Consider the following 17,557-nt stretch of genomic DNA (forward strand, 5'->3'; position numbering starts at 1 on the left):
CTGGTTATCCTCTTGCCCTTAACATACTTATAAAACGCCTTGGGATTTTCCTTTATCTTGTCCGCCAGTGATTTTTCATGCCCTAAATTTGTCTTTTACTAATTTGAACCTGAGCCCACATGTTCTACTCTTGCATTTTAATCTTGTATATCTTTACATGGTCACCTCAAATGTCTCATTTCAAGGCTGAAAAACTTAAGTTTCTTCAGTCTTTCTCAGAATTCAGAACTTTGGCACAGTGAATTAGTCTTGTTCTTCTCTGCATTGTCTCCATTGCTTGACTGTCCCCTTGTGTCTCAGTGACCAGATCTGGATCCATTTCTTAACGTGGAATCCAATCAGAGCACTGTGCAGTTTGGCCATGATTGCCTTTGATGGTTGTTATGTTGTCCTGGCCTTGTAGTCCAACATTCCAAGGGGTTTGTTGGTTACTGGATGGATATGTTAAACGTCGAGTCCACTAAGACTCCGATGTTTCTTTCAGCTTCTTCCTTAGCTTAGTTTGAGTCACTTGGGCCAATATTTTGTATTAGTTTGTATACAAAATGGCATTGTTGACTATCCAGCTCAACTCCCCCTCCCAGTCCTGAACCCCACCATGTTAAAGCAGCACAATGACCGTAAAGCTTGTCGTGTGGGGAACGAAGAGGAGAAGCCTTTTTAAATGAAGTAGCAGATTGAACTTAGTGGTTTTTATTTTTCTTCCTCCATCAGCAGAGGCACAACTGACTTAATATTGCCACTCCCTGGTTTGTTGCCACCTGGTGATCTGACTGAGAGCTGTTGGAATTCAAGTGGCAAGAAGTTCCAGAAACTGAGCTCTTGACTTTCTGAATGAGAGTTGAGTGTTCATCCTGTTAAGATTCAAGGTCATCTTTTGTGTCCATGCCTTTTTATTGCAATATTTTATGGCTTGTACATCAGTACAGACAGATATGATGCCATTAACACTGGGGCTGATGGTAGAAAAGCATGCAACAAGGAAAGGCAATTTGGTTCAAGTTCAAGGTTTCTGAATGAGCCAGATTATATAGAGCTATCTGGCTTATTTGATTTTCTGAACTTCAAAAACTGCCCTGAAATTAACTGGAGGGTGCTACAGGGGCAGCAGGCAGCTTATTATGGGCTTTTCTTGTGATCGAGTTTATGCTTCTGAACTGTTTGCTATCTGAATGTTTCCAACTGCACTATGCGTGATTACGAGAGTGGCACTATTGTCTTCGAACTGATTGTTATCATAACAGCAGAGCGACACGCATTCTCATCACTCGATCCGTTGCCTCAATACATTATCCAGATACTTTGAATTTACTGGAAACGTTTCGGTAACTGAGCCAGGACTTAATCTAGAGTCAGCCTGGCAACAGGATCAGCTGCCTAAAATGCACCAATTACATTTGGATATCCCAAATACATATCCGAACTTGTTAATCTAAACACGGACCAGCCATTACAGCAAATGAACTAATTATAACAGCAAGTTCCTAGATAAAATGGACCCTGATTGCTAGTTTATGTACAGAGGCTCCTATGACCTTCGCTTTAGTACCTGATGCTGTAAATCTTTCACCATGTTGACTATTTGTGAGGAACCAAACATGGATTATAATCATAAATCGAAAAATTGAACAACCCAAATGTTCTTAGTTTATGCTTCATGTAACAGAGCTGACATTGTACTTCAATATTTAGGTGTGTAGAATATTACTTGCATTTTTCCACCCAAATTCTTGGATGTGTGTAATATAATAAAAGTTGTGCAATTCACTTGGCATGCAATGTAATACTTTGTTTATAACACCACTTTTCAGCAGTTACTATTTGTGCAGCATGCTTAAATCGGCAGTATGTTGTCCTCTAACAGGTGCTTCTTTGTTTCTCAGCGAGTCCTTCACGTCACAATATAGCAGACTGGCGAATGCAGAGTATTGCTCGAGATTCTGATGACAGCTCGGATGATGAATTCTTTGATGCACAAGGTAAAGAATAGCTAGTGCTAAGGAAAAGGTCTGAAACCTTGATAACTTGTTCTGTGTACTGATGGGTACTAGTGCAGGTATCCCAATTGTCAGTATAAATCTGCATTAGCATCAGGGCGAGGCTCAGAGGTACAGTGTCTTCCTCCTGCATTTTGGATATACTTTATGTATATTTTATCACTGACTAATTTGTGTTGCCTCGGCATCTGATCGATGGTTGGTTAGGATCTACACCAGAGAATATTGGGTGACCTATTTGTAATTTCTGTATAATTACTTCTGTGAAGGAGTGCCACATAATACTGGATTAACTAAATACCAGTGTATCTACCAGTCATACAATGCTGATACTGAACTTGAATCCTTTTACAGTAAAGAATGCAAAGGGAGGTCTAGAGTCATAGAGTCGTACAGCATAGAAACAGGCCCTTCGGCCCACCGCGTCCATGCCAACCATAATGCCTATCTATACTAATCCCACCTGCCTGCATTAATTCCATATCCCTCTATGCCCTTCTCATTCAAGTACCTGTCCAAATGCCTCTTAAGTAAAGATTAATCATTGGTCCGATCTCTCCATTGCCTGGCTGGAGTGGTCACGCAATTACCATCATTTCATATGGAGATTTCGAGTTAGCCTAAATAGAAGGGACTTCATTTTCAACATTAGCCTTCTGTTGTAAAACCCCTGACTACAGCAGCACATGGGGGACATTGGGCAGTATACCTCTGACTTACAACAGTATTCTGAAGGCTTGAGTTTCTTGGATTATTTTTAAGCGTTGCTAATTGAAAATGCAGTTGGTGGGGTTTCGTTGTCAGTGCCATTTAATATTTAGCCGTAATAGTTAATTATAAACTTGATTCAACTTTTTAATGATGTACACCATTAAAAAAATTATGGCTATTCCCCCACACACTTGATTACATTTATCAACCTGCTGAAATTCAGAGAATAGTGTCCTCCTGTGATTCTCGAATACTGCCCAGACAAATCCTGCACTTAATTTTGTTCAGTCAACTTGTTCCTACCAGTGGGTTTCAGAAGTGAAGTGGCTAATGGTCAGTTTAGACTTCTACATTAGTTCAGAGGCAGGTAATAAATTCAAGTGAAAAATTGTGGAAAGGGGGAGATTGATGTCTCAGTTTGATTTCTCTTATTCACTGGCACTGAACATTGTATTTTATATGTGCTTATCGGCTAAAGAGCCAAATTCCATTATATTTCTGCAAGATTATTTTGCTACTTTGCCCACACTTTTAATTGCTGAGATCTTGTGAAAAGGAAGGATTGTGAGCTGTAATAGATAATGTGTGTTTGAAGAATGTAAGGTCGATTTTTAACACTCCATGATGCCTTGTAACTTGCTACTCAGCTGCCCTGATCCAGAGATCTTAGCAAAGCTGTTTTTGTAGCTATCATAATTGTTGCACTATCTATCGATTGCCACAGTGTGAATCTGTCAATGATAAATGTTCTAGTTGTGGTCAGGCAACAGAGGGCAGAGATTGGTTGAACAAAGAAAGATTGTAGCGGTGGTGTTATGTAATAGGGAAAACAGATCAGGGAATTCAATGACAATGTGAGGTAAGGCTGGTTGATGAGAACAGTAAATAGATGATGACAAGGAAGTGACTGTATGGGAAAGTCTAGTCACACCATGCACCATTTTATGTTTAAGCCTCTTTCAAACACCTTGGCAATAGCCCATCGCAAACCAGCTGAAGACCTGCCAGTTTTCACAAAGTGGCTCATAATGGTTGTAGAGAGGATGCACTTGTGAGAAGTGTAAGCCATCTGTTCAGTCCACTGCTGTCCAGAGAAATTCATCACCATCCTCCGCCTACTGCACGACGACATGCAAGCTGTAATCCTTGCCAATGGATCGGTCACTGACCCAATCTGAGTGCAAACTGGGGTCAAGCAAGGCTGCGTCATCGCACCAACACTCTTTTCCATCTTCCTCGCCGCAACACTCCACCTCATCTCCTTGAAGCTCCCTGTCGGAGTAGATCTACTCTATAGAACGAGTGGCAAACTATTTAACCTACGTCGCCTCCAGTCTAGAACCAATGTCACCCCAACCTCTGTCATCGAGCTGCAGTATGCTGATAATCCTTGCATATGCGCACACTCAGAGGCCGAGCTTCAAACCCTTGTTGATGCATTCATGGAGGCATGTAAAAGAATTGGCCTTAAGCTAAACACCGGAAGACGAAAGTCCTCTACCAGCCTGCTCCCACAGCACAACACTCCCCCCCGACTATCAAGAACCACTGGACAATGTGGATCACTTCCCATACCTTGGGAGCCTCCTCTCAACAAGGGCAGACATCGACGATGAAACTCGGCATCACCTTCAATGTGCCAGCGCAGCCTTCATTTGTCTGAAGAAAAGAGTGTTTGATGACAAAGACCTCATACCTGGCACCAAGCTCATGGTCTCCAGTGCCACAGTGTTATCTGCCCTCCTGTATGCGTCGGAAACATGAACACTGTACAGCAGACATCTCAAAGCCCTGGAGAGATATAACCAGTGGTGCCTCTGCAAAATCCTCCAAATTCTGTGGTAGGACAGGCGCTCCAATATCAGTGTCCTCTCTCAGGCCAACATCCCCAGTATCGAGACACTGGTCATGGTTAGTCAGTTATGCTGGGTGGGCCACATCGTCCGCATGCCTGGCACAAGGCTCCCAAAACAAGCTTTCTGCTCTGGGCTCCATCACGACAAGAGGCTACCAGGAGGGCAGAGGAAACGCTACAACGATGTCCTTAAAGCCTCCCTGAGAAAATGTGACATTTCAACTGATTTATGGAAATCTCTTGCTCGAGACCGCCCAAAATGCAAAGAAGCATCTGCGAAGGTGCCAGCCAGTTCAAACAACATCGACATGCCCAGGCAGCGACCAAGTGCAAACAGTGGAAGGAGCGTTTGGAATTTTGAGCATCCCATTCACTCGCCTTATCAAACACCACCTGCCCCACCTGTGGCAGAGTGTGTGGATCTAGAATTGGCCTATTCAGTCACCTAAGGACCCATAATCCTGGAGTGGAAGAAAATCATCCTCGTTCCCGAGGGACTGCCTAAGAGAAGAGAGAAGACACCCTCCGCTGTGTAATATAAAGATGTGGTACTCATTATTTGTCAGGTGTCAAAGTTGATACAGTTGATACAGTTTGAGTTTGTTTGTAAGACAGGATACACAAAGCAATAGTGGATGGTTCACATTGCCTCACCTTGAGAGCTGGAGACTGTGCAACAACTTTTTTGGATGGCATTTATTATTATTCCCCAACACCAGATGAGGATAAAATATTCCCTAGGTTTTCAGTAATCCATAGGAAAATTGGTACAGCAATTTACTGCATGAGGCAACTCTTTGCTTCTGTTGGCTTGTTCAGAAGAAACTACAGGAATGTAATGCGTATGTGCAGAGAGTCATGCAGCAATCCCAGCCATCTGCTCATGCTGTAGTGTGGGATTGGCAACATCTCAGTACTGAACAGCCATTAGCTCCAACATCTGAGTTTACTGAAAGAGGGCCAAGCATCCATTGACACACCTTGAAATTGGTCTGACCTACAGAGGGGAATCCTATTGGCTGGAGTTGCTGTCTGCAGCCTGCACTGAACCCAATCAATGGTGGTGTGTTCCCACTGCTGCTGTGTCATATTGGGTGCTCGTTGCTAGCTGTGTTGACCAGGCAGTGTTGTCTATGATGTCAGCTGAGCTCTGCAATGTTGCCAATGTACTCTGCCTCTTTCCACAGCCTCCAGCAGATGTAGACTTTTCCTTTTAGTATTTACAATCTAAATTGTAGGACTTGGCAGACTTCACACTTGCAGTTAATTCACCTTCTGAACTCTCTGTTTTGATTATTGCTTGTTTTTCACTCACATCATCCGGGACTGTTTCTATCACTAAATATGGGAATTGTACCAGGGGAGTAAGCGTGGTGAATGGAGGGTCAATTTATAAAAAGGGATGGAGGGACAAGTCAGGAAATCACAGACATGAGCTTGACATTGTTACTAGGTTAAATAATAGAAAAGTGCCGTGAAAGATTGAATAGTGAGACATCAGGAGGGGTATAAGAAAATTATTTACAGATCTTTCTTGATAACTCTGCTTGAGTTTGTATTGGATATAATGGTGTTGGTGATCAGATGAATTATCTGATTGCTGTAGGAATTTCCCAGTGATTTCCTGTAATTGGCTACAAGTCTTTTTCTCTCCTTCTGCCAGGGGTTAGCATCACAGGTGATTGAGGAAGATAGTGATGAGTGGTGCATCGTGTAACAGATAGTGAAGATTAATGGGCCTGATGTTCTTCCTTACTATAGTAGCATGTTCATTTTTATTTAGAGGTTAAGGAATTTTGATTTATCTTTGTATTCACATCCAAAGAATTCTGTTGCTTTCAGAAGTGTCAATAATATAATTCATACTTGGTCCTCATGTTTTCCCTTTCATCCACGCAGAAGATTTTTCAGACAATGAGGAGACCTTCCCTCAAGAAATCACAAAATGGAATTCAAATGATCTTATTGATAAAATTGAAGCAAGTGGTGAAGCTGAGGAGGGCCAGAGTAAGCTCAATTTGTTCACAATGTTATTTAAAAGTGCTAAAGAATTTGCTTCAGTTCTGTCAGTTCATAAAATCATTCAGCCCACCCTGTCTGTGAAAGAGCCTCTTGGAAAGAGCTATCCAATTAGTCCCACTCCTCTACCCATAGCCCTGCAAATTTCTGCTTTGCAAGTTCTTATACAGTTTCCTTTTGGAAGTTACTATTGAATTTGCTTCCACAACCCTTTCGAGCAATGCATTCCAGATCATAATTTGCTGTGTTTCCAGCAATCCCTGGATGGCGGGATTGTCTTATGAGGACAGGTTTAGGAAACTGGGCCTGTATTCTCTAGAGTTTTGAAGAATGAGAGGTGATCTCATTGAAACTTACAAAATTCTTAGAGGCCGTGGCAGGGCAGATGTAGATAGGATGGTTCCCCAGGCTGTTAAGTCTAGAACCAGTGACAGTCTCAGAATAACGGATAGGCCATTTAAGACTGAGATGAGGAGGAATTTCTTGACTTAGAGGGTGGTGAATCTTTGGAATTCTCTACCCCAGGGAGCTATGGAAGCTCAATCATTGAGCATGCTCAAGACAGAAATCGATAGATATCTGGATAATAATGACATTGGGGGATATGGGGATAGCACGGGAAAGTGGCATTGAAGTAGATGATCAGCCATGATCTAATTGAATGGCGAAGCAGGCTCGATGGGCTGAGTGACCTACTCCTGTTCCCATGTTCCCAGCTTTTTTGCCAATTATCTTAAATCTTTGTCACAATTTGGAACACCAATTAAATCTCCTATTAACCTTCTCTACTCTTAAGGAGACTAATCCTGTGTTCCACGGGCTGACTCTTAGTTCCGTTTTTTCAATTCCCCCCATCGTTCTCCTGAAAAACAGATGTTTTCTGGCATAGGGGTTGGCAGCTTGGGGGTCATTCTTCTTATGTGGCCAGGACAATTAGTGTTGGCAGGCTATTCTTCCATGAATGGTAGAGCCCAAAGCCCACACACTTGAGCTTTCTAGCCAGGGGTTGTTATCACAGTTTGAATTAGAATGGCTGCTAGTGTAGGGTGCCAAGACCAATTTGATCATCCATCTCTGGTCTCAACCAACATTAGCTAACTCAGTACAAGCTGAGGATTGAACTTGAACTGTATGTTTCAGTGCCAGTGCTTCCTTCAGAATGCAGTTGGGTGGCTGTATGGGAAAGTTAATTTTTATTCTTTCATGGGATGTCGGTGTCGCTGGCAAGGCCAGCATTTGTTGCCCATCCCTAATTGCCCTTGATAACTGAGTGGCTTGCTTGGCCATTTCAGAGGGCAGTTAAGAGTCAACCACATTGCTGTGGGTCTGGAGTTACATGTAGGCCAGACCAGGTAAGGACAGCAGATTTCCTTCCCGAAAGGATGACAATCGATGACGCCATTACTGAGACTAGTTTTCCATTCCAGATTTTTTTTGTTAGTAATTAATTGAATTCAAATTTCACCAGCTGCTGTGGTGGAATTTGAACCCGTGTCCCCAGGGCATTAGCCAGGGCCTCTGGATTTACTAGTTTCGTGACATTACCATTACACCACCGCCTCCCCCTTCTAGGGGTTCTGGAGAGCTGTGATTCATTGAGTTCCTTGTTGGGGACCTCTCTTACTTTTCTGTAGGCGTTTACACATTATACCATTGGCGGGAGTTCAGGGTTCCCCTCAACTTGGTGACCTGCCTGAATTTAAGAGCTCAGCATATGGGGAATGTTCTGACAGAAGCAGTAGCCATGGTGCTTTGGCTTTTTTTTATTCATTCATGGGATGTGGGTGCCCTTGAGAAGGTGGTGGTGAGCTGCCTTCTTGAGCCGCTGCAGTCCATGTGGGGTAGGTACACCCACAGTGCTGTTAGGAAGGGAGTTCCAGGATTTTGACCCAGCGACAGTGAAGGAACGGCGATATAGTTCCAAGTCAGGATGGTGTGTGACTTGGAGGGAAATTTGCAGGTGGTGGTGTTCCCATGTATTTGCTGACCTTGTCCTTCTAGTTGGTAGAGGTCGTGGGTTTGGAAGGTGCTGTCTAAGGAGCCTTGGTGCATTTCTGCAGTATATCTTGTAGATGGTACACAGTGCTGCCACTGTGCGTCGGTGGTGGAGGGAGTGAATGTTTGTAGATGGGGTGTCAATCAAGCGGGCTGCTTTGTCCTGGATGGTGTCGAGCTTCTTGAGTGTTGTTGGAGCTGCACCCATCCAGGCAAGTGGAGAGTATTCCATCACACTGCTGACTTGTGCCTTGTAGATGGTGGACAGGCTTTGGGGAGTCAGGAGGTGAGTTACTCGCCTCAGGATTCCTAGCCTCTGATCTGCTGTTGTAGCCACGGTATTTATATGGCTACTCCAGTTCAGTTTCTGGTCAATGGTAGCCCCTAGGATTTTGATCGTGGGGGATTCAGCGATGGTAATGCCGTTGAATGTCAAGGGGAGATGGTTAGATTCTCTCTTATTGGAGATGGTCATTGTCTGGCACTTGTGTGGCGCGAATGTTACTTGCCACTTATCAGCCCAAGCCTGGATATTGTCCAGGTCTTGCTGCATTTCTACACGGACTGCTTCAGTATCTGAGGAGTCACGAATGGTGCTGAACATTGTGCAATCATCAGCGAACATCCCCACTTCTGACCTTATGATTGAACGAAGGTCATTGATGAAGCAGCTGAAGATGTTTGGGCCGAGGACACTACCCTGAGGAACTCCTGCAGTGATGTCCTGGAGCTCAGATGATTGACCTCCAACAACCACAACCATCTTCCTTTGTGCTAGGTATGACTCCAGCCAGCGGAGGGTTTTCCCCCTGATTCCCATTGACCTCAGTTTTGCTAGGGCTCCTTGATGCCATACTCGGTCAAATGCTGCCTTGATGTCAATGGCAGTCACTCTCACCTCACCTCTTGAGTTCAGCTCTTTTGTCCATGTTTGAACCAAGGCTGTAATGAGGTCAGGAGCTGAGTGGCCCTGGCTGAACCCAAACTGAGTGTCACTGAGCAGGTTATTGCTAAGCAAGTGCCGCTTGATGGCACTGTTGATGACACCTTCCATCATGGGCGGCACAGTGGTTAGCACTGCAGCCTCACAGCTCCAGCGACCCTGGTTCAATTCTGGGTACTGCCTGTGTGAAGTTTGCAAGTTCTCCCTGTGTTTGCGTGGGTTTTCTCCGGGTGCTCCGGTTTCCTCCCACAGCCAAAAGACTTGCAGGTTGGAAGGTAAATTGGCCATTATAAATTGCCCCTAGTATAGGTAGGTGGTAGGGAAATATAGGGACAGGTGGGGATGTGGTAGGAATATGGGATTAGTGTAGGATTAGTATAAATGGGTGGTTGATGGTCAGCACAGACTCGGTGGGCCGAAGGGCCTGTTTCAGTGCTGTATCACTAAACTAAACTAATACTTTACTGATGATGGGGCGGTAATTGGCCGGGTTGGACTTGTCCTGCTTTTTGTGTACAGGACATACCTGGGCAATTTTCCACATTGCAGGGTAGATGCCAGTGTTGTAGCTGTACTGGAACAGCTTGGCTAGGGGCGCGGCAAGTTCTGGAGCACAGGTCTTCAGTACTATTGCCGGAATATTGTCAGGGCCCATAGCTTTTGCAGTATCCAGTGCTTAATGCACCACACACAGACTCCAGTACGAGTCATACTTTAAGAAGCAACATTTGTTGCTGTGAATTTTGATAGAAAGAATTTGCATTTCTATAACACCTTTCCCGACCTCAGGACATCCCAAATTGCTTTACAGCCAATGAAGTACTTTTGGACTGCAGTCACTGTTGTAATGTAGGATACGTGGCAGCAAAAGTATACACAGCAAGGTCCTCCAAACAGCAGTGTAATAATGACCAGGTAATCTGTTTTAGCAATGTTGGTTGTGGGATAAATATTGGTCAAGAAACCAAGAGAAACTCCCCTGCTTTTCTTTGAAATAGTATTGTGGAATCTTTTACATCCACCTGAGGGCAGACAGGGCCTCAGTTTAATGTCTCATCTGAATGTTGGTACCTCTGAGTATCAGCCTAAATTATGTGCCCAGGTCTCTGGAGTGGGGCTTGAACCCACAATTTTCTGACTTGGAAGCGAGAGAGAGATCGCTCGAGCGAAGGCTGACTCCAGAAATAAAATAATTAAGTTGTCCTTGTGAGTAGTATAATATAAAGAAAGTAACAAATCTACTAATAAGGGGCCATAAAGTGTTAAAGGTGGTTTGTCAGCACAATTTCTTTGGTGATTCTGTAAGTCCTGCCCACATTACTCAAAGTATGAGTGTCCTGTTACTGAATCATTTTTCTCCTCCAGGTGACTTGTATCAAGGACAATTGACAGACTATGTTCCTTCCAGTGTGGAGCAGCTCAATCATATTGAGGTATGCTGGGATGTTTTATTACATTAAAGATGCTACATAAATATAAATTGTTGTTATGTTACTTTGATATCCGTACCTGGGAGTGGGGGGAACGAACATAAAAAAAATTGTGTATGGGAGAAAGATTAACTAGCAGGCAAGTACAGGTTAGCAATTCAGTTTTGAGGTTCTGATCATGCCAGAAGCCATTACAGAATCAAGTCAATTAAAACCCCATTCCTGTTGTGTGAACTTTATATTCATTAATTTTTTGTGTGTAATATTAGATTTCCCCTACTCTGTGCGCTACGTACGACCTGTTCTGTGCATACTATTTTGAAACAAGCTCTGATGAGATGTGTGAGACTGCATAAGGATGAGTTATAATTTGGCATGAAATGGGACAATCTCAATAATGTCAGAAAAATAAATGATGTGAGAAAATGAAATGCTGCAACAGTGCTCTTCGGAGGCTGGGATTAAGATGCATTGTTGGGACAATGTAACGGGAGCTTTACCCTCTTTCTGTCCTGTGGTCTGTCTGATCTGCAAGTGCTTGATATTATGGTTTGAAAAAAATTGCCAAAAATGATTTGTTACCCAGCAATGGCATTTCTATCTTGGCATACAAGATTCACCGTAAAAAACAGACGCAGAAAAAAAATTACCGTAAACAACTCAAAGCTATTTAGTAGCTCATAGATGAAAAATGGTCACTGCTATAAATTACTACATAGTCATGGCTTTTAAGTTATTTGAAATCTATCAAATAATCTCAATTGCCTGATTCTGAATCAACTTAAAGTAGAGCTTATTGATAAATTTGAAATTGTAGGAATTCTCAAGCGAATTTTGGCTGAAGGGATTTAATTTTCAACATGCTAGAAACCCATCTGAAAAGAGGCCCCTCACTTCAATGCCAACCCTGAACAACCAGCAGTTGCTCTGAACAGAACTGTTTGCCACATCGTAATGATGATACAAATTAATCCACATTAATCTCATTTCATCTGAAATTACAACATCCAGTGAATTAAAACGAACATAATAAATTTCAGCTTCTGAGACTTGACAAGACTGTAGACTTGCAGGGCAATGGGAAACGAGCGGGGGAGTTGGACTGTCTGGATTGCTCCGCGGAGAGCCGGCATTGTCTCGATGGGCTGAATGGCCTCCTATGCTGTAAATAACTCTGTGAATGAAAACAGTATATTGGGGAATAACTTCTTTGGATATTGTGGAAGAAATATGCCCAGTGCAAATAAAATTTGTTGTATTTCTGTTGCCCAGAGCTGAGCGATAATGTGGTGAATTTAGAGAATTGCCTCTCTCCTCAGGACACCAGAGTTCCGATTCATCTGTATCTCCTCAATAACTCTTAAAGCCCAGAACATTTCTCTTGCCTCTTCTCTCACCATCACAATGTAAATATCTCTGTTGCTGATGTGCTTTCCATTCCAGACAGGCAGGCAGGATAAAGAAAGAGATAGCCTGCATCTAAATAACAGCTTTCACCACCTCAGGACATCGTACAGCACTTCACAGCCAATGAAGTACTCCCGACAGTGCAGCTCTTCCTTAGCACTACCCTCCGACAGTGCAGTGGTCCCTCTGCACTTCCTCAGTAGTGCCCCCTCCGACAGCGCAGCACTCCTTCAGTACTGTACTGGAGTGTCGGCCTACATTATGTTCTGAAGTTTCTGCCACAAACAGCATTATGATAATGAGTACAGGGTTGAGAAATTTCTGATATTAGGGTTTTGGAAATCTTCCAACCCACCAAAGCTTTCAATCCGGCCCTGTCTGTGATTGGTTAGTGTCTACGACTGACAGCAGGCTGCCTGGGCGGAGTGAGTGCTCATTGGCAGTTTTCGGTGCAGGCGTGCTGGGATTGGCCACCCCTACTGTTTTCAGGTGGTTTGGTGAGTGAGCAGGAATGGTTGCTGCAGGGGAGAGAGAGAGGCCGAGGGGAGAACAGGAAGTGGGCCAGTACACAGCCAGAGGCGGGTGGGGAGGGGGGGGGGCGCGGAGTGGCGCGCCGAGTGGCACTGAGGGAGCACACATAGAGATTAAGGCAGCTTTTTAAATCAGCGCAGAGTGAGAGAGAGGCCGGGGAGAGAGGGGAGCCACAGAAAAGGGGGGGTCACAGAGAGGGAGGGGGGAAAGAGAGAGATACAGAGACATGGAGGGAAAAGTGAGTGAAACACACTAACACAGAGAGTGGGGGAGAGAGACAGACACAGAGTGAGAGAGGGGAGAGAGCGATCAAGATCACTCCTGACAGATGGACATCTATCCGGAATACTCCACATCGCGACATCAAGTGTGAGGGAAGACATTGACTACTTGTGCAAGCAAAAACAATGCCAGGTATCTCACTAAATCAGTATTCAACTTAGTGATGAGAAAGTAAGTTAATAAATTAATCTCATTTAAAGCTTGTTCACAAAAATGCACATTTTTTGTTGTTTTGATTAATAGTAAAATACATTTCCAATGCATTAATCTTTCCGAAATTTGCTCACCAGCCCCCTATGTAGGACAAAAATTGTAATGTGGCCCCCCACGCAAAAAGGTTGGACATCCCTGCAGTTTCCACCTTCAGACCCAAAAGTCGGAATGGTCAGATGCTGCGAGTAGGAACTACTGCTTCCCAGCTTCGAGGCAGCTTCGTGGTTTTCCGGCAGGCTTTTTTAAAAAATTGGAACTCTGTTTAGATTAGATTAGATTAGATTAGAGATACAGCACTGAAACAGGCCCTTCGGCCCACCGAGTCTGTGCCGACCATCAACCACCCATTTATACTAATCCTACACTAATCCCATATTCCTACCAAACATCCCCACCTGTTCCTATATTTCCCTACCACCTACCTATACTAGTGACAATTTATAATGGCCAATTTACCTATCAACCTGCAAGTCTTTTGGCTTGTGGGAGGAAACCGGAGTACCTGGAGAAAACCCACGCAGACACAGGGAGAACTTGCAAACTCCACACAGGCAGTACCCAGAATCGAACCCGGGTCCCTGCAGCTGTGAGGCTGCGATGCTAACCACTGTGCCGCCCCTCCGTTCTGGTGTTAAAATTTATTTCATCCTTCATAATTACATGATGCACTAACTGTATTAAAAGCTGAAATGTTGGAATGCTGAGGTCACTTTGGTGATTTTATACAAATGCATTGGTCCACTGTCTTGATGGTAATCTAAGGTAATCATGTGGAAAACTAATATTTCCTCACACTTGAAGTGGCCTGGAAGCATTTGCATTCATTACAGATCATTAACAGTGCTATAATTTACATGCTACCTTGTCCACAAAAAATTTCAGACTTTTTTGTCTTTGACCATTAATTTTCAGACCTTTTCATCTTTGGCCACTCAACCCTGTGAGTAGATAATCTGTTTTTAGGGGTGTTGGTTGAGAGATAAATATTGGTCAGGAAGAACTGGGGGAATGCCCCTGCTTTTTGAAGAGTGCCGTGGGATCTTTTATGTCCACCTGAGAGGGCAAATGGGGCCTCAGTTAAAACCCCTCCAACAATGCTCCCTCAGCACTGCCCCTCCAACAGTGCAGCTCTCCCTCAGCACTGCCCCTCCGACAGTGCATCTCTCAGCACTGCCCCTCCGACAGTGCAGCTCTCCCTCAGCACTGCCCCTCCGACTGTGCAGCTCTCCCTCAGCGCTACCCCTCCGACAGTGCAGCTCTCAGCACTGCCCCTCCGACTGTGCAGCTCTCCCTCAGCGCTACCCCTCCGACAACGCAGTGGTCCCTCAGCACTTCCTCAGTACTGCCCCCTCCGACAGTGCAGCACTCCTTCAGTACTGTACTAGAGTGTCGGCCTAGATTATGTTCTGAAGTTTCTGGAGGGGGACTTGAACCCACAACCTTCTGAGTCAGAGGTGAGAGTGTTACCACTGAGTCAAGGCTGACTCCTGTGGCAACGTGTTCACTGTCTCTTTCTGTACTACTATTTGACCAGTTGGCAACAGGTTCACTTTCTGCTATTCCTGAGCTGTGACTTGGCAAGTTTCACTTCCACAGCCAGTGTTCCATCTTGTAAATGCTAGGGTACCGGAAATTCCTACTTCATGACTTGAAATATTCGACATAACTGAGATTCAAATAGGCTTTTTTCGTGCAAAGTCTGCACTCTATCCCTCTATCTGAAGTCTAGCAGTGATATTGAAAACAACCAGCACTTTCACAATATTTTCGTCTGCAATTTAAACTAAAAACAAGTCCTCAGCTCCTCCACAAAAAAGCAATAATTGAGATTATCAGTTTAAGATTTTTATATCTATAAAGATTGACATATCAACATAAGTCTCCAGTTACTATGTTTACAGTACAAAATGCTGTCAGTGCTCCCTGCAGAGGAGGCTGCTGTTCGGGATCTATTGAAGCTGTGATCAGAAAAATGCTGGAGATTCTAGGTACTGCTGCTGGCTGTACTTGTGTCCGTACTCCTGGAGGGTTAAAGGTTGGCAACAGCTCTACTAACCTCCCTCCATTACAACCCACTGATAGAAAAGGTGCTGTTACTTACCCACTATATTATCCACTCTATTAGATTCTGGGATTCCACAGAAGGAACATAAGAAATAGGAGCAGGAATATGGCTGATCATCCACCTCAATTCCATGTTCCTGCCCTATCCCCTTATCCCTTGATTCCCTTTGGAACAGGGACCATCACTGCTTGTGTTTGTTTAGAGCCCACATCATTGAAGCTGAAATCTGTTAATTGTAAAAAGATTTGCTTTTTTTTGTAATTAATTTTCTGACCAAGTTTCCACGATTTTGGTGTTAATAGTTTGGAAATCACTATTGCTGAGAGTAGTGGATGAACTTTTAATGCAGGTGTTAAATTCCTGTTTATTTTCAAACAGCAAACCAAGGAATGTCACACTAACATGCTAATATCACCTACAGTAGTGTCTGGACTAATATTGATACTGAGATATATGCTATTTTGGAAATGCTACTGTTACTGCAGATCTTGTGTAGAAAAGTGCAGTGAAGGGTGATAAATTGTAATTGCATGTTAAGTCCAGTGCCCACATGGCTGCCAGATTACCTGTGTGAAGATTAGAATTATGTGAAACAACACTTACTGGTTTGCAGGATTGTGATTCCATACATGTTGCTTACAGAAATAAAACTATGGCTTGTTTAGGACACAACAGCTTCACTCATCCACATTATTGCAAAGGAGACTTTTCAAATCTGCCATTTAATTAGCTGCATTAATTATCACACACAGTTTTGTATGATTTGTATAGTGTAAAACAATTCAAAATGCTGCTACATTAACAGCACTTGTGTATGGGTGTCTATCAATTTCATGGTCTATCGTGTTACAATATTACAAAGAGATGATTAGCCTTTCCGGCAACCTTTGTTGATATGATGTACTTTCTGCAAGAATACTCTTCATGCAGTTTATGTGGTTTCCTGACTGGCCTGTATTCTCATGCAGAAACACAGCCCTGTTAAAAATAAGTGTCAGTACCTGTATACCAAAGATTACAGTTACAAGTGTTTCAACAGCAAATAACATTAAAGCTGTAGTTTTAGTGTCCTTACAGCTTCCTGAGCGTATTGACTTGAGCAATATACTAACTAGATAATTAAACTTTTCTGCTGTGTGCAAGAAAGAAAGTTTTACTGTGGGTGTGTTTGCTTGCAAGCAGAATTTGAGCTGTTGGTTGATATTTGTTCCTCGCTCAATTGATATTTCTTTTTCTCCACCTCTTACTCTCCTCTCCTCTCCTGCATACTGTATTCCCTTCCCTGGAATACGACACCACAGGCAACTATCACCCTCCAATTCTTTGCCTACATGTGAGCCAGTGAGTGTTAGCAGGTTATGCAACTGGAGCAAGCATCACAGCGAGCTCAACCCTGGCTATACATGCAAGGATTATTAGATAGGAGCAGGAACCCTGATATTCTCTTTCCTTCCCTAACACATGTATGGTAGCCAGTTGTCACCTTCCTATTACTGCCCTTGCTGACATCAGCTACCCACACAGACTGACTGTCTAGCCAGGACTTTCCTGGTCTGTATGGCTCCGATATGGTGATATTACTACGGAATCACTAGTTCTGAGCTATGTCCCGTAATTACTTCAAGTTGCTGTTTTTTGACATACTGGGATGCTTGCAAGCGATGGTGGGGAAGGTTCAGTCTATTTTCAGTCAATGCTATAGAAAGTTCCGGGAAGCTGGTTAAAGTGGTCTAAACTACACAAGTAGGAAGGTTATGTGTGTGCTGAACCCCTGATTTGTCTCTTTAATATGCTATCATCATAATTTGCAGGTTTGCCATATAAGCTAGCAAATGTCTTTTTGAAATAACTCTTTTTGATACCCAATTGTGAAATTGTATTTATGTAAATACACTTTAGAATTGTACTGTGCTTCTGTATGCATTAAATACACCCTATAATGCTATTGTTAATTTTATTGATTAGATTATGGGCATATGCTTTCTATATTGACTGCAAGGATTTTACTCGAAAGAATCTTCTCCATCAATCAATTGGTGTTGCATTTATAGCATCTCAGTGAATCTAAGACAACTCGCTTCGCTTGTAAAATGTTTCCTATGTTGTTTG

At 43.4% G+C, this 17,557-nt stretch overlaps 1 protein-coding gene across 11 annotated transcripts in view; it reads left to right on the forward strand.

Annotated features, from left to right (window-relative positions):
• Positions 1 to 17,557, forward strand: part of LOC137382536 (membrane-associated phosphatidylinositol transfer protein 2) — a 512,884-nt gene that overhangs the window by 429,321 nt on the left and 66,006 nt on the right. For all 11 annotated transcript variants that reach the window (XR_010977216.1, XM_068054553.1, XM_068054552.1 and 8 more), the window contains 3 exons: positions 1,884 to 1,979; positions 6,463 to 6,570; positions 10,886 to 10,953. Coding sequence is in view for 10 of the 11 variants with exons in the window: in XM_068054553.1 (XP_067910654.1) it covers positions 1,884 to 1,979; positions 6,463 to 6,570; positions 10,886 to 10,953 (272 nt within the window). In the remaining variant the exon portion in view is untranslated. The remainder of the gene's footprint in view (positions 1 to 1,883; positions 1,980 to 6,462; positions 6,571 to 10,885; positions 10,954 to 17,557) is intronic.

This window comes from Heterodontus francisci, chromosome 23 (genome assembly GCF_036365525.1).
Source record: "Heterodontus francisci isolate sHetFra1 chromosome 23, sHetFra1.hap1, whole genome shotgun sequence".
Lineage (NCBI taxonomy): Eukaryota > Metazoa > Chordata > Chondrichthyes > Heterodontiformes > Heterodontidae > Heterodontus > Heterodontus francisci.